Consider the following 18,264-nt stretch of genomic DNA (forward strand, 5'->3'; position numbering starts at 1 on the left):
CCAGAGCCTTAGGAAATTTGCATTCCTGGGTTATCAGAGTGGAATGTGCTAGAAGAAACTCCTGAGGGCTTGTGTCTCATTACTTCTTCCCCCTTACCCGTCACCCACCAGACAAACCCCAACCCTGCAAAACCACTACGTTGAGGGTGCTGTCATCTGTAGGTGGGGCAACTGTAAGGAAGGAGGATGGAGGTAGGAATCCCACCACCAGGAGATGTGGAGACCAGGTGACTTTTCAAAGCTCTTCCAAACCAGAGGGTCCACCCTTCTTTGGGTGCAATGGGCTTGGTTTAGCTTTTGAAGGACCTGCCTGGATCTGGAGCTTGTGGTCCCATCCAGAGGGGACCAGGCACTGCAGGTCCAAGGGGGGCTCATTTGCTGGTACATTCTCCCCAGCTCCCTCAGCCCCATGAGAGTCTAGCCTTGGGACCCAAGCCTGCTCAGGCTCCAGGGGATGTGACACCAACCCAGGTCACCAAGTCCTGAAGAGAATAGAGTAGGCATTTCTTTCCTTTTTTTAAAATTTTTATTTTCTGTTGGAGTATGGTTGATTTACAATGTTGTGTTTTTATGAGGTGTACAGTAACTTGATTCAGTTATACATATACATGTACCTATTATTTTTCAGATTCTTTTCCCACATAGGTTATTACAGACTGTTGAATAGAGTTCCCTGTGCTATACAGTAGGTCCTCGTTGATTATCTGTTTTATATATAGTAGTGTATATGTGTTAATGCCAACCTCCTAATTTCTCTCTCCCCCTTCCTCAACTTCCGCCTTTGGTAACTCTTAAGTTTCTTTCCTAAGTCTGTGAGTCTGTTTTTGTTTTGTCAATTAGTTCATTTGTATCAGTTTTTAGATTCCACAGGTAAGCAATCTCATATGATATTTGTCTTTCTCTGTCTGATTTACTTCCCTTAGTGTGATCATCTCTAGGTCCATCCATGTTGCTGTAAATGGCATGATTTCATTGTTTTTTATGGCTGAGCAATATTCCATTGTATGTATGTACCACATCTTCTTTATCCATTCATCTGTCCATGGACATTTAGGTTGCTTCTGTGTCTTGGCTGTTGTAAATAATGCTGCAGTGAACGTTGGGGTCCATGTATCTTTTCGAAACATGGTTTTCTCTGGACGTATGCCCAGGAGTGGGATTGCCAGATCATATGGTAGCTTTGTTCTTAGTTTTTGTTAAGGAACCTCCACACAGTTTTCCATAGTAGCTGTATCAATTTACGTTCCCACCAAGGGTGCAGGAGGGTTCCCTTTTCTCTACACCCTTTCTAGCATTTATTGTTTGTAGACTTTTTAATGATGGCCATTTTGACTGGTGCTAGGTGATACCTCATTGTAGTTTTGATTTGCATTTCTCTGATAGTGATGTTGAGACATTATGTCTTTGAAATATGACAACATCACAACTTCATTTTGGAGTAGATAATAATAATTAATGCTTATGTGCACCAGTCTCTGTTCTAATGACTTTGAAAACAGTAACTATTTTTATAGTAATTCTTACTACTCTCTCAGGTAGATCCTGTCATTACCCATTTTACATGGTAAGAAACCAAAGTAATAAAATGATTCAAAGGTTCATGCCATGTCAGTCATTGTGGAGCTGACAATAATTTGAACCAAACCAAGGGGATCTGACTCCAGAGGTCCCAATTTTAATGATTTTGTTAGAATATTTAGACAAAATATGACATTTCAAAGGCATTTCATCTTTCTGGTGACACACCAGCACCAGGGCTATCATTATTCTATTGTCTACACAGCAGGCATGGAGGGGGGAAGATTCAAGGACAGTTTCAGCAACACCAATTGCACAGGGTGCACGCAGAGTGAGTTTTTAGCATTTTGTGTGTGTGTGTGTGTGTGTGTGTGTGTAGAGGAAGAGAGAGAGCACACATTTCACACCGTGTGCAATTTTAGCTTAATTAGAATAGGAAGACTATTAACAAGCTATTTTTAAATGCACCAAAGATCAGGAGGTGTATTAGAATTAAATTACACCGTGTGAGGCTGATTGGCAGGCCATGTAATGGGGGAAGGTTCACAATCTTGTCTTTATCTGCAGTTTGCAAAGTAGGCCCGAAAGCCATAGCCCCACACCCATAGTCTGGAGCTATAATTATCCAAGTAAAAAAAGAAATACTAATTGGAAATGAGATAAGCAACGATTAGGCAGGCTATTTCAGAAGGAAAATGAACAGAATTGCAGATGCCAACTGTGGTGACTTGTGAAAAAGGATGGACACGCTTGCTTAGATGAAAACTTCTCTGTCACCCTGGGAAGGGTTTTCCCTCGGGACTAGACTATTAGTGTACACCCTGTCATTTGCATAGGGAGCTTAAAACAAAAACCACCACTGCCAGGCAGAGAGAGCGCCTGCATTCCAAAGCTGCTGACGGGTGCAAGGACCAGGACCCCGCTGAGGGCACTTGGAGACTTACTGCCAACCGGGAATGCTCCCGACTTTGCAGTAGCCAGGACTGAAATAACCCGGGTAAAACAGAGCCTGTAAGGGGGGGCGTCAGAGGACCTTGGCTCCTGTTTTGGCTGGAGCACTTGGGCTGGAGCCCAGAGTCCATGTGCCTTTGAGGAATGACTTTTGCTCCCTGATGGCCACCCTGGCCCCTCCAGTGTGCACTGCATCTTCCTCCTGTGGATTTGACCCTAAAGAATCAGACCTCGAGCATTCCAGGACTCCACCTTGCCCTTCAACTACAGCTTCACCTTGTGTTCAAGGTCTGCATGCGGGCTCTGGAGTCTGACTGCTTCAGTTCCAATCCTGGCCTTAAGACCGCTCACTGTGGGACTCTTAGTAATACCTTGCTCCCTGCCTGTTTCCTCACCTCTTATGTGGACGTAAGACTACCTCATAGGTTGGTGGTGAAGATTAAAGCAGATAAAGATGGTAAAACACAGAGAATGGTGTTTGGTGCTTCCCGAGTGCTCCATGAATGTTAGCAATTCATACGGATTTGCTTCCTTGTGGGGAGCACGCCAACCTCATCATTCATATTCCCAGCCCCTGCAGTTGCCAAAAATAAGGACTGTTATCTACTTAATGCATTTTAAAAAGTCAATTCAAGTTTTTAAACCCAGCTATATTTCAAGCAATAATATTTGTGAAAGCCCAGGGTAAATGTGTTTATTTTTTCTAGTACATGTTAAAATAAAAACAGACCCACTAAAATAATGTTTTTAAAGGTTGGCACAATCTGAAACTGTCTGAAGGAGTGGGCACACTCCACACATTAGGCAACACTATTCACTCGTCCTCCAGTTGTGCTCTCGGCAAGAATTTAGACAGCACTTCTCATGTGAGTGGAAGCAAGTGGAGCAATAGAGATAAGAACACACCTTCCTTGCTCCCACTGTGCAGACAGACCCCCGGGGGGTGGGGGTGGATGAGAACAATGATGGTGCTATGGGGATGTTTCATGGTGGTACAGCCCTCTCATCCTGCTGGGCAGGCCAGGTCCCTCAGGAGACAATACGAGAAAAGAACCAAGCATTCTTCCAAATTATTATTTCAAATTTGAAGTCCAGGACACCTTGGCTTTGCAAGCAGACCTACCTCTGTGAGACCCTAGGCTTCTTACTGGGGTCCTTCGAGTGTGATTTCTCATCTGTAAAATGGGCACAGTACCTACTTCATGGACCTAGTCTTGGCAGGTGCTCAGTGAATGGGCGTCCTCCCCAGATGACCAGTACTCACCCAGGACAGGAGCTTCCCTGTGCTCCAGGCCTGCAGTGTGTGTCCACTTCTCTGTGTTGTTAACGCCCTCTAGGATGTATCTCAGTATCGGCCTCTTTGGAAAGCAGCCCTGGCACACTAAACCAACCGAATACTGGCCAGTATGCACTGAAGGCTTTCCAAGTTCAAGACGCAACACCAGTATTCCTTACCACAGTGGTCACTGGTATGGGATGAAGCCTGTAAAATCCCACTGTACATATAATTAAACTGAGGCATGGAGAGCGTAAGTAATTTGCCCAGGTCACACAGGTGGTAAATGGAGGAGCAGGAAACTGCTAAAATTAGTAACCTCTAAAACTGCCAAGCTACTAGTTAAGACAGCACTACAACTAATGCCCACAGTAGTACAGGACCCCATCATCCAGCTAAGTGATTCTCAGCTGAGAGTGAAGATTTTTGTCCCCCAGAGGATATGTGGCAATGTTTGGTGACATTTCTGGTTGTTGCAGCTGTGGGGCGGGTGCACTGCTGGTGGGAGTGCACATACTGGTGCAGCCACTATGGAGGCGAGCAGTGTGGACAGTCCTCAAGAAGTTAAAGATAGAGCTACCACACAATCCAGCAATTCCACCTCTCGGTATTTATCTGAAGAAAGTGAAGACGTTAACTTGAAAACATATCTGCGTCCCATGTTCACTGCAGCATTATTTATGAAAGCCAAGATAACCATGCAACTTAAGTGTCCACTGATGGATGAATGGATAAAAAAAAAGTGGCGTATGTATACAATGGAATGTTTTTCAGCCATAAAATCTTGCCATTCGTGACAACATGGACAGAACTTGAGGGCATCACGCTTAGTGAAATAAGTCAGAAAAAGGCTAATACCATATGATCTCACTTATGTGTGGAATTGGAAAAAACAAAGAAAACGAGATTCAGAGAACAGGCTGGTGGTGGCCAGAGGCAGGGAGTGGGGAGTGGATGAAATGGGTGAAGGGGGTCAGAAGGTACAAACTTACAGTTTATAACATAAATAAGTCCTGGGGATGTAATGTGTGACAGCATGGTGACGATAGTTAATAATACTGTGCTGCATATTTGAAAGTTGCTAAGAAAGTCGATCTTAAACGTTCTCATCACAAGAAAAAAAAATCCTGCAACTCTGTATGATGACGGATGTTAACCAGACTTACTGTGATCATTTCACAGTACATACAAATATTGCATCATTATGTTGTATACCTGAAACATACAATTTCGTATGTCAATTATACCTCAATGAAAAAGCTCCAAGTGGGATGGGGTGGCTGGGTAGAAAGGAAGAGGGAGGAAGCGTGACACATGGCGGGGTGGGGGGAGGGGAGAGAGAGCAGCAGCCTGTTAACTGAGAGGAGTGGGGAGGGAGAAGTGGGCATGCGCGGAGCCCGCTGCGCACCCCGCGAGAAGCCATGTGTGGATGCGGGCCGCTCTCGGGACCCGGGGACAGGGGAGATGGTGGTCGGGGATGTAGAGGGACACCGTGCCGGACCTGGGATAAGGGGCAAGCCACCACCAGCATCTGCCACATTTCCCAGTACTGAAGTGACTGCTTTTTTAAAAACAGGGACCTGGGCTTCCCTGGTGGCGCAGTGGTTGAGAGTCCGCCTGCCGATGCAGGGGACGTGGGTTCGTGCCCCGGTCCAGGAAGATCGCACATGCCGCGGAGCGGCTGGGTCCGTGAGCCATGGCCGCTGAGCCTGCGCGTCCAGAGCCTGTGCTCTGCAACGGGAGAGGCCACAACAGTGAGAGGCCCGCGTACAGCAAAAAAACAAACAAAAAAAACACAGGGACCTGACACTGTCAGTTGAAGAAGACAGTGACTATGGAAAAGTTGGAGAGGATTTGTCTTGTGGCTTTTTCTGCACAAACTGCAAAATAACCAAATGAGGCTTGTGGACCCCTATGAATAGGAACAGGAGGCAGGAAGCTGACCTGAGTATTTTTGTTTTATTCAATCGAATAAACATTTTATTTATATAAAAGACAAACAATGCATAGAATGAAAATAAGTGCTTGACACAGTTGATATAAAACGAGTATACAGCATTCACATTCCTATTTTAATAAATGAGTACTGGTGAAGTGTTCCATAAAAGAATAAAACTTTCCCTTTATGTAGAGTAGTGAAAAAAGTCAGTATTTTTAGGAACTACAGAATGATATTCCTTGGTCTTTTTCTTGAATAAGGGAAACAAACATAAAACAAGCCACAGTATCATCTGACACTACATTCCAGTTTATGCTGATGACCACCCAGAAGTGATAAAGCTCTTTTGACTCTTGGAAGATCCCATAATGGACTAGTATTCTAGAAATTCACCACTAGAGGTCAATGAGCAACAGCTATTGGGACGGCCTCACCAGCCCTAAAGTGCAGGGGATTTCTGGGCACTTCCGCAGCATTGTGGGTCAAACTACCTTAAGTCTCTCAGCCCACCCCACTGAGCAGGGTTCCTAAAAGTTCCACCTAATCCCAAACTTCAGCATATCTGCTAAAACCCCAATGAGATGAGACCTTCCAAAACCCAAGTAGAGCTGGTCACTGCCAGTCCCTCTCCAATAATCCTATTTGGCTGAAAATAAGCTTCAAAAACATTTTTAAAAAATTGTTATTTGCAGCATTAACACTTGTTTGTGGATTAACGAGTTTCCTATGGAGTAGTAAAGCACATTTTTTGTTCTTGTCCATGTGGACACAGATTTCCTAACTGTACGTGGGACTCCTGTGTCCCACATTCAAATTCTGCAAAGGTTGGGAAGGGAGGTGTGACTGAGACCAGTAACAATGACAACAGTTTCTTGGAGTAAAGAGCACCCTCTGAAAGCAGAGGGGGAAGCTCTTAAAATACAAGCAAAATAGATTTGGGTTAACAGGGAACACCCAGAGGAGGTCCCCGTTAGTCCAAAAGAAGGCCAGCTTCAAATCTTAACCCCAGGAAGGGAATCAAAATCATACTCTATAGCCAGAGAAGGAGTGCGTGGACGCACATTTCTCACAGGGGCCCTTGGTTGGAAGCAGGTTGAATTCCCAGACTGAGGTGGGGGTGGGTGGAAAACACAAACGTTCATGGCGGAAGTGAGCAGCTTTCTAAGAGTGTCCACACCTGCGTCTGTGAATGATGTGGACCAGAGAGAACTGGAAACCATTTGCTCTCTAGTCTTACTTGAGGATCCAAATTTTTTTTTTTTTTTTTTGCAAAATCTCCAAGTATTTGAAAAGTGCCTCGATTTTGTTAAACACCGTGCTGGCCAAGCAAGACACACGTTCAGAGTGCCTGAGGAGACTCCTGATGTGGCAGTGCTGTGCTGCTCAAATACTTTCCCCTTGGCCAAAATGTGCTCGAGTCCCCTGAAGCCCAGAGCACAGAACCTACTAGTGTTGCATAGAAAGCTGGAGACTGAAACCAAGAGTGATAAAAAAACTAAACATAAAGAACCTGGAAGGGAGACCTATTCCCTTTTAGGAAACAGGGAACAGTAACATAGGTATGGGGGGGGGGAATTTTTAAAAAAATAACAATTTCTCATTAGTAGAACGTGTGGCAATTTCACGGGTGGGGAAATGTGTCCTGATTTTTCTGTAGCCTGTGAAGGTAAAACATGGGGCTTAAAACATTTAAGCAATTAGAAATGGAGCAAAGTTTCTGAACTAGCTGAGGAAGGAGGTTCACAAACCAGAGGTGGGTTGTGAAGCTCCGGTGACAAGTCCAGGAGAGATGATGGCACACGGGGACCCCAGGGTCTGGTCCCCAAACAGTGCGACTCCAATCAGCTCCATGGCCAGAAGAGGACCCAGTACAGGGAATTATTACTTTGCAAAAGCAAGTGCAACTTGGCCACAGCAGGCTCTGAGACCTGGAGTCTCTCTCTGAAGGCAAAGACCGCACCCCCCCCTGCACCCCCCCAACCCCTGTGTGCTCAGAGGCCCAGCACATGAGTGACTGCCAAGTGCTGAGGCTGCCCCAGAGCCCTTCCTTCTGTGCTCAGTGCCAAGCTCGCCCATCCAACCCATTTCTTGGGCATATTTGATCTTTTTCCTCACCTCTTTCTAGAGTATGGCCGTATAGATAGATATAAACATATATAGATATATATAAAACATAGCTATTCCATATTTATATACAGGCATTAATAAAGTGCAAATGTTATTGGCTATTGTAAAAATCAATCTCATTTCCTGAGGAAGTGCTAACACAGCTTATCCTATGACAAAGTCAAAGACATAGGACGCTTCCTGTCACCCCCTCCCCAGCTCGGGGGGGAGGGAGCGGCCCCGGGGTTCCAGGAAGCATCGTTCAGGGGCAGCTTCCTGCTGCCTCTGTTCTTTGGCCACAGGGGCAGCCACACTCGGCCAGCCGCTGGAAGAGCTATTTGGTAGTGTTCAGGGAGCCGTCTTCGGGAATCTTCTCCTCTGAACTGCTCCTGCCCGAGAGTCTGTCCAGATGCTCCAGCTCACTGAAGCGCTCGGCCACACACTGTGCCGTGAGCCGGGCCTCGGGGTCGTGGTCCCAGCACTCGGCCAGCGTCTCACACACCATCTGGATGCCCTGCAGGGGGAGAGGGTCCACAGGCCTCTGAGAGGGGATGGCGGCTCCTGGAGGCAAGGCAGCCCCTGCCTTGTCTCTGCCGCCATCGCTCTGTCCCCGCCTGCAGGACAGTCCCCAGCACCATCTAACTGCAGCTGCAGGAGCCAGCGTTCCGGGGCCATCTGATCATAGGAAGTGGGGAAATGAAGACACAGCACAAGGCCCCCCAGTAGGCTCCTGGGGCACAGCAGCATCCCCAATCCTGAAAATTCCCGTGAAGTGGGCTTCTAATGCCATTTCACACCTTTCTGTTTGGTGGGGAGGGGCATAGCTTTAGGCTTTACTGTTGAGGGCAGTTTTAGGTTCATAGCAAAATCAAGTGGAAATTACAGAGTTTCCATATACGCCCTCCACCCTCGCGGACAACCTCCCCCGCCATCAACACCTTGCATCTGTGTGTGCATTTGTTAAAATCGGTGAACCAACACTGACACGTCACTATCAACCAAAGTCAACCAGAACACGGTTCACGGTAATGTACAGGACGTGGATTCTGGCAGATGTGTCCATCATCACAGTACCCACAGAAGGCCACTGCCCTAAACAGCCTCTGTGCTCCACCTGTCACCCCTCCTTCCTCCCCCCTCAGCCCTGACCACCACTGATCTACTTATTGTCTTAATGGTTTTGCCTTCTCCAGAGAGTCTTAAGAGCTGGAATCATGTACACATTCCTATGTAAACAGGACTGAATATCTGAGTGAAGTCCAGGCATTGGTCTGGTTGCATTTTCTGGGTTCAAGTCCCATCTTCCAGCAGCTGCTGGGGAGACCCTCTGCTAGGCCCCTCCTCTCCTGCATCAGGCTGGGCCCTGTCTGTCTTTGTAGGTCCTGCAGACTGTTTCAGAGAGTTCAACCTAACCCCATAAAGGCCCCATTCAAAAGGCCCATCCAGAAAATGCTGCCCACAATGTGTGACAAGGGTCTTCTTTCATGGCTTTAATTTTTATTTTGCATTGCAAATATTTTTGTTATTTCAAGTCATTTTTTGGAAATAAAGCAGGCACGGATTAACTAGATAGCCCAATAGGTGGAAACAGACTGTGCTCTTGCCAATCAGAGGCCCAACCCTATCACTGGTGTCCCCTCACACGAGTGGCCAGGTGGAATGGATCATTCCCCACTCTGCCCTGAGAATGGCACTCTCCTGTCTGCAGTCTAACCAGCAACCTTCCCCACACACCTAGGAACCTGACCCTCCCTTCCCGCCCTGTGAGTGAGTTCATGATGTTGAATTAATTGTGTAATTCACCTAATTGGTGGTATTGATTGATGGCCCTGTTAAGAGTGGAGTGTTATTGTTGGTACACAAGTAACATTTATTTTATTCTGGCACTGTAATTACAGGCAGTAAATTAAATTAAATATTAAGCATTAACTTGAAATAAATAGGGCAACAAATCTCATTAAGAGAAAAAATGTATTATGCAAATTCTTTCCAGAATTTTATCATCATGAATAATGGCTTCATTAGAAGAACTGTACAGCAGAGGAGGCAACAAGAGTTTGAAAGAAACAATACTAGTGCCTTCTGATTTCAGAGTTAACACAAAATAGTCTTGCATTTTCAAAGCCAAAGAGGCTTTCCTGAAACCCAGGGAGAAGCCCTAGGCCACGTCCTGGTCCACGCTCTCCCCCGGTTTTATCAGGGTCTGTCCGCTGAAGCGGCTCTTGGCGAGGGCTGGCACACACCAGGCTTCCTGCTCCATCTGTCTCCTTGATTGTACCTGACTTGTGGTTTCTGTTTTTTATCTGACTTATCTACCTTGCCCTTAGGAAACCTATGACTTAGCCCCAGCCTTCCCTGGGTAAGGGAATTCAGCCAAAGGCGGCCATAAATGGTTTACGTCAATGGAAAGGACAGTCTTGTCAGTGAGCTATGGGCACAAGGCCCCTCTCCCTCATTCACGGCTCTTCCCTGCTGTGACTGGCAGTCCCCAGCTCTCACAACCTATGCCTCCTTCTTTTCCTCTGATTGGGGGCATTTTGATGAGGAGAATTTGGATAGGTCTCCCTGTATGTCAGAACCACTGCCCTGCTATGGATGGATGGCCTTACCTACCATTGCTTAAAAAGATAAAAAAAAAAGAAGCCATTAGGAAGTTCTGGAAAGACAGATTTCCTATTTGTTCCCTTGCCCTTTGCTCTTCTGTGCTTTCCTTTATCCCAGCCTCCTTCTCGACACACCTGCCGCAGCCTGAGTGCACAGCAGCCCCTTGCAGGCCAGCTGGCTGCCAAACACCCCTTCTTTCTCACTAAGTATTTCCTGCCAGAGCTGAAGATTCCCAGAAGAAAACAGTTGGAACCCAGAAGGGAACAAAACATAAACTCCCTATAAGAGGTGAGTGGCACAGGCTGCAAACAAAACATTTTAACTCAGAAGCAAGACGGCTTGGACAATATGACAAATGCCCGTCAAATGATTCTGTGTGAGCCCTTTCTGAATGGTGGGTAGAACGTGCAATAACAAGGTCATCCCACTTTACTGAAACTTCTTTAGAAAGAAAAGTGAACATGGTCATGGAAAACAAAGGGACCTGCCTCAGATTGATGCCCAATAGCCAGGAATTCTCTCCTACCTAAAATATTACTCCGGATGAACTTTACTTGCCGTTCGCAACAGTCACTCCTTACCTGGTGGTTGAGCCAGGAGCTTGGGATTTCGGGTCGTCCTCGATCTCTCAACACGTTGTCCTTCATGCTTTCGACACAGGGATGCTCCCGCACCTTGGAACCGAATGGAGGCTCATAATCCTTCACTTCTGTTGGAGAGAGCAGGCAAACACAGGGCCCTTGAGAAGGGTGTGCACAGCTAAGACACTGAGTGTGATGCACCTGTGATTACGCTAGGGGCAATTTTAATTCTTGTGGGTTCAAATATAAGGAGGGGTTGTGGAAGGAGCTTGAGAAGTATTCAACACATGACTGTTGAGTGCCCACGATGTCCTAACAGCTGGGGACAGAGCAGAGAACAAGACCAACAAGGTCAGGGGATTCAGGTTTTAATGCAGACATCTCAATGGGGCAATCCTGGTCCTTGGGAGGTAGAAGAATCTTACCTATTACAATGGTTTGTGGCCCACAGTACATAAATAGATTTAATATGTGGTATTAAATTTCTTTGGGAGATTCAGCCATAAAAAAAAGAAATGAAATTCTGATAGACGCTACAATACAGATTATGCTTAGTGAAATAAGCCAGACACGAAAGGACAAATATTGTATGATTCCCCTTATATGAGGTACCTGGGACAGGCTAATTCACAGAGACAGAGAGCAGAATAGTGGTTGCCAGGGGATGGGGGTAGAAGAGGTAGAGAGATACTGTTTAATAGGTACAGGGTTTCAGTTGGGGAGGATAAAAAAGTTCTGGAAATGGATAATGGTGATAATTACACAACACTGTGAATGTACTTAATGCTATCGAACTGTACCACTTAAGTTGTGAATTGTAACCACTTAAAAATGGCTAAACTGGTGAACTTTATATCATGTATAATTTTCCCACAGGGAGAAAAATCGTGGGGAGTAGTGATTAAGAAAAAAATGTCTACAAAGGCTCCTTGCAATAGTAATAATGAAAAAGAGGTTCAGAAATGCTGTTTTAGATGACAGAGGAGAGCGACTGATAACACCAACAAACAAAATTTAAAAAGGTAACTTTCCTTCAGTGATACTTGCTAAAAAGAAAATAAAGAAGGATGATGTAAACACTTCATTAGGACTTCAGGTTTCAACTAAGGACAAAATCTTTTCTTCTTTTTTTAAGGGAAATTCAGGTTGCTGATTTTCTTCTAATTTCTCTTATTGAAGTATAGTTAGTTGACTTACCATGTTATATCAGTTTCAGGTATACAACATAGTAACTCAATATTTTTATGGATTATATTCCATGTAGAGTTATTATAAAAAACTGGCTATATTTCCTGTGCTGTACATTACATCCTTGTAATTTATCTATTTTATACCTAGTAGTTTGTACCTCTTAATCTCCCTCACCCCTAACCCTTTTGGCAAGAAACCATAGTTTGTTCTCTGTATCTGTGAGTCTGTTTGTTTTGCTTGTTTTATTTTGTAGATCCCACATGTAAGTGAAATCAAGCAGTATTTGTCTTTCTCTGTCTGTCTGACTTATTTTACTAAGCATAATACCCTCCAGGACCATCCATGTTGTTGCAAGTGGCAAAATGTCATTCTTTTTTATGGCTAATATTCCATTTTGTGTGTTGTGTGTACACACGTATACATTTTACTTTTGTATGTAGTATAAGAAGGTGTTCTAATTTCATTCTTTCACATTTAACTGTCCAGTTTTCTCAGTACCACTTATTGAAGGGACTGTCTTTTCCCCATTGTATATTCTTGCCTTCTTTGTTGTAGATTAATTGACCAAAAGTGTGTGGGTTTATTTCTGGGCTCACTATTCTGTTCCACTGAGCTGTGTTATATGTCTGTTTTTGTGCCAGTACCATACTGTTTTGATTACTGCTGCTTTGTAGTATAATCTGAAGTCAGGGAGTGTGATCCCTCCAATTTTGTTCTTTTTTCTCAAGATTGCTTTGGCTATTCAGGGTCTTCTGTGGTTCCATACACGTTAGGATTATTTGTTCTAGTTCTGTGAAAAACGTCATGGGTATTTTGATAGGGATTGCTTTAAACCTGTAGATTGCTTTAAAGAGTATGGACATTATAACAATATTAGTTCTTTTATTCCATGAATATGGGATATCTATTTATCTGTATCATCTTCAATTTCCTTCTTCAATGTCTTATAGTATTTAGAGTACAGGTCTTTTACCTCCTTGGTTAAATTTATCCCTAGGTATTTTAATCTTTTTGATTTGATTATAAATGGGATTGTTTTCTTAACTTCTCTTTCTGATAGTTCATCATTAGTGTACAGAAATGCAACAGATTTCTGTATATTAATCTTGTATCCTGCAACTTAACTGAATTCATTTATTACTCCCAATAGTTTTTTGATGGTGTCTTTAGGGTTTTCTACATATGGTTTCATGTCATCTGCAAACAGTGACAGTTTTACTTCTTCCCTTCTAATTTGGATGCCTTTTTATATCTTTTTCTTGTTTGACTGCTCTGCCTAAGACTTCCAATAATATGTTAAATAGAAGTGACAACCGTGGGCATACTTGTCTTGTTCCTAATCTTAGACAAAAACCTTTCAGCTTTTCACCATTAAGTATAATGTTATTTAGCTGTGGCTTTATCATAATGGTCTTTATTAAGTTGAAGTGTGTTTTCTCTATACCATCTTGTTGAGAGTTTTTATCATGAATGGATGTTGAATTTTGTCAAATGCTTTTTTTACATCGATTGAGATGATCATATGACTATTCTTTCATTTTGTTAATGTACTGTAAAACACTGATTGATTGGCAGATACTGAACATCCATAACCCCTGGAATAAATCCCACATGATCACGATGTATGAGACTTTTTATGTACTATTGAATTCAGTTTGCTGATATTTTGTTGAAGATCTATGTTCATCAGGGATAACGGCCTGTAATTTTCTTTTTTTTTTTATAATGCCTTTGTCTGGTTTTTGTGTCAGGGTAATGGTGACCTCTTAGAATTTGTAAATTGTAAATCTGACCTCGTAGTTTAGAAGTGTTCCCTCCACTTCAATTTTTTTGCAATAGTTTTTGAAATAAAGGCATTAACTCTTCTTTATATGTTTGGTAGAATTCACCTGTGAAGGCATCCAGCCCTGGACATCCAGCCCTGTTTGCTGGGAGTTTTTTAATTACAAATTCAATTTCACTTCTAGTGATTGGTCTCTTCAAATTTTCTGTTTCTTCTTGATTTAATCTTGGTAGGTTGTATGTTTCTAGAAATTTGTCCATTTATTCCATGTAGTCCAATTTGTTGGCATAACTGTTAATAGTATTATCTTACGATTTTTTTCTATCTCTGTGATATCAGTTGTTACTTCTCCACCTTAATATCTTATTTTGTTTATTTGGGTCCTCTCTCTTTTCTTCTTGGTGAACCTGGCTAAAGGTTTATCCATTTTGTTTCTCTTTTCAAAAAGCCAGTTCTTGGTTTCATTAATCTTTTCTATTGTTTTCTTGATCTCTATTTTGTTTCCTCTCTGATCTTTATTATTTCTTTCCTTCTGCTGACTTTGGGCTTTGTTTGTTCTTTTTCTAACTCTTTTAGGTAGAAAGTTAGGTTGTTTGAGATTTTTGTTTCTTGAAGTAGGCCTGTATCACTATAAACTTTCCTCTTAGAACTGCTTTTGCTATGTCCCACAGATTTTTGAAAAGTTGTGTTTTTATTTTCATTTGTATCAAGGTATTTTTATTACTATTGCTTTGAATTCTTTATATCCAGTAAATTATTTATCTGTGTTTCAGTAGGGGTTTATCTTGTTTCTTCATTTGAAATAGAGTCCTCCGTCTTCTCACTTTGACTAGTTCTGTTTGTCTCTCTTAAATTAAGTGAAAAAGTTATCTATCCTGATCTTGAAGGCATATCCTTGTGTGCATCCCTATGCAGTCTGCATGTGCCCTTTGTGGCTTTGGTGGGAGAGCTGGATCTGAAGTGAGCACGGACCGTGTCTTTTCCTGGGGTGCTGCCTCTGCTCTGGGGCAGGGAGCAAGCAAATCTGTCTGTGTGCTCTTCAAGAGTGGGGTCTTGGTTTCTTTACAGTCCTCTGGTAAGCCCCACTGGTTTTCCAACCAGCCAAGGGGGCTCAACTTCCAGTGCCAGACCCCAGGGCTGGGGTGCTTAATATGGGGCTCGAACCTCCTGCTTCCCAGGGAGGATCCTGGAGCTTGTGATACTCCCTCCTCTTCTGGGTCATGCAGTAGGGGTGTGGGTCTGGACGAGATCACTTTTCCTTGCCTCCTACCTGACTTTGAGTGGTTCTTTCTTTATAGCCTTTGTTATAGAAGAGCTGATCTGCTAATCTTCAGGTCATTCTCAGAGAGATCTGCTTTATATGTAGTGGTACTTTGGCATGTTCATGGGGGGAGGTTAGCTCGGGGTCTTCCTACTCTGCCATCTTGATCCCCCTTCATGTTCTAGGGTTGATATCTTTATAGAAGCTTCCTTGAATATCCCCAGAGCTATTCTTTATTAGACGTCTGGGGCAGAGCTCTATTTTAGGGTGTACAGCCACTGCTCATCTGTCTCACTCGACCAGATGGTGAGCGTCTGCAGGCAGGTTCAGAGCCCCTTTCTCATGCTTGTATTCCTGGCACCCATGGCAGGGCCTCCCATACAACAGGCTCTCAATAAATGCTTTGTTGAGCGAATGAATGAATTACTCTTAGATCCTGTCCAAAGTGGCCAATGCATAAACTCTGGGTGAATATTAGAACATCTGTTAATTTAAGTGGGTGGGACAATACCCATGTCAGTGCATCACAGGACAATTTAGAAAATAAAATCACTCCAGTACTGAAACATGCCTGAGCCAAAAGGGAAGAGTGGGCTGGATTCGCCATTTTCCTCCAAAATAAATAGGACCTTTGGCCTTTACTTCAAAATAACCCTGTTTAATGAGTGAAACTTTCAATAATTTGCCCATCCAGGCTGAGAATTGAAGAAGCATTTAAGGCGAAATGACATTTTGAAAAGAGATGGCTTGTTCTTGTTTATTTGATTTTCCCCCTTTCCCAGAACCTTACTTACATATTTATCTTTTTCCGCCTCACCCAACTAGAAGAGCTGGCAGGGTATTTTCCTTTTCCTTAGTTGGGATGAAGCCCTCCCCTCCTCCACCACTGTGAGACAAGCACAAACCATCCTTCTGTGTGTCTGCATTTGCCTTCAAGTGCCCATAGCACTTAATCTGTACTGCTCTTGGGGTCAGATCTGAACTTCGATTTGCATCGTATTTATACACCTTATTTCTTTCTTCTAGTCCCTTATCTTTTACCGGACTGTAAACTCCTAAGGCCTAAGGCAGAGGCTGAGTTTTGTGTCTGCTGAAATTGTGCCTTATACACAGTAGGCTTTCAATAAATATGAGCTGGCTTGAATTCAAGCAAGAGATAAGTTCCCAGTAAGGGTTTACTCTGACCTAAATCTTCTTTTCTATAAAATGAATGGGCTGAACTAGATGACCTCCATGTCCCCCTCCAGAGCTATCCTGTAATTCAATCTAATCAAATAATGATGCTCTCTTAGTGCCATGCCCTGAGGTTTGTATAATATAATATAATATAATATAATATAATGTAATGTGATTTGCATATGACATAAACTGCTCCTTAGACAATGTATCAGTCCACTGACTCTCCATTTCCAACTCTTTTGGCTGCCATGGCAGATGTGGTTGGCAGCCTGCCTAGACCCCCTTTACCAAGCCAAGAACACCACAGCCCCGAGGTGCTGCAAACGCTGAGTTGTAAGGGCTCACAATTTCTCCCTTCTATGGAGAATTACCCTTGGATGATGGGAGCTTCCTGGCCTGGAGGGCAGTCTGTAGCCAATGACGAAGTAACATGGGAGTTTTTTTTTTTTAATTGGTATAATTGCTTTACAATGTTGTGTTAGTTTCTACTGTACAACAAAGTGAATCAGCTATACATATACATATACCCCCTCTTTTTTGGATTTTCTTCCCATTTAGGTCACCACAGAGCACTGAGTAGACTTCCCTGTGCTATACAGCAGGTTCTCATTAGTAATCTATTTTATACATAGTAGTGGATATATGTCAATCCCAATCTCCCAAATCATCCCCCCCACTTCCCCCTTGGTATCCATATATTTGTTCTCTACATCTGTGTCTCTATTTCTGCTTTGTAAATAAGATCGTATACACCAATTTGTTCAGATTCCACATATATGCGTTAATATACGGTATTTGTTTTTCTCTTTCTGACTTACTTCACTCTGTATGACAGTTTCTAGATCCATCCACGTCTCTACAAATGACCCAATTTTACTCTTTTTTATGGCTGAGTAGTATTCCATTGCATATAGGTACCACATCTTCTTTATCTATTCCTCTGTTGATGGACATTTAGGTTGCTTCCATGTCCTGACTATTGTAAATAGTGCTGCAATGAATATTGGGGTGCATGTGTCCTTCTGAATTATGGTTTTCTCTGGGTATATGCCCGGTAATGGTATTGCTGGGTCAACACGGGAGTTCTAACAGTCTGTCTTGCCCCTAGAGGAGATGACTACTGTGCAATTCATGCTCCAGAGCTCCCCCTGGGATAAGGCTGATGGTGGTGCAGATGGAGAAAAATGAGACTGTTGCATTTTTCTTTTTGTGCCTTTGATCAAATAATGTGAAGAACTGCAGAGAAAGCAAGTCAAAAGGTGAGTGGGGTTAGTTCAGAGAGTGCCATCTTTTAAAATAAATACCATCAAAAAATTAAAAATAAAAATAAAAAATAAATAAAATAAAATAAAATAAAATAAATACCATCTTTTAAAAATTTTGGAAATGCCTCTAAGAAAAAAAGCAAACAGCTTAGAGAGTAAGATCGAGTTTAGCACTTTAAAAAAAAAGTGCTAACGGTATGCATCATAAGTAGGGGTACTATTCATTGTGTTTACCCCAGACCCATCATAAACTAGAGATGAGGACTTGGAAAAGAGACATCAACTCTTTGTGCCTCAGTTTCTGTATCCACAAAACAAGAGAAAGCGCAAGTGCTGACCATCGTTAACACAGTCCTCCCTCGGTACTCGTGGGGCGTTGGTTCCAGGACCAGAAGCAGATACCAACATCTGCAGACGCACAAGCCCCATATTTGCCCCTCTGTATATGCGAGCTTTGCATCCACGATTCAAGCAACCGTGGACTGTAAACACAGTACAAGATCCGTGAGTGGCTGGATCCACGGATGCCGAACCGTGGATGCCGGCCGAGGGCACGCTTACTACCCTAGGACACTGGCCACAGCGCTCAGCACTCACCCTGTGCACCCAC

At 43.4% G+C, this 18,264-nt stretch overlaps 1 protein-coding gene across 2 annotated transcripts in view; it reads right to left on the reverse strand.

Annotated features, from left to right (window-relative positions):
- Window positions 1-5,685: 5,685 nt before the first annotated feature.
- Window positions 5,686-18,264, reverse strand: part of TGFBR2 (transforming growth factor beta receptor 2) — a 94,609-nt gene continuing 82,030 nt past the window's right edge. The window contains exons 6-7 of one of the 2 annotated variants that reach the window (XM_004279680.4): window positions 10,976-11,103; window positions 5,686-8,304 (exon numbers count right to left, since the gene is read on the reverse strand). In XM_004279680.4, coding sequence (XP_004279728.1) covers window positions 8,125-8,304; window positions 10,976-11,103 — 308 coding nt within the window. In that variant the 3' untranslated portion in view covers window positions 5,686-8,124. Of the gene's footprint in view, window positions 8,305-10,975; window positions 11,104-13,872; window positions 17,626-18,264 lie in introns of those variants that run through there. The other variant, XM_033405464.2, reaches the window with a different exon arrangement.

Source organism: Orcinus orca, chromosome 10, assembly GCF_937001465.1.
Source record: "Orcinus orca chromosome 10, mOrcOrc1.1, whole genome shotgun sequence".
Lineage (NCBI taxonomy): Eukaryota > Metazoa > Chordata > Mammalia > Artiodactyla > Delphinidae > Orcinus > Orcinus orca.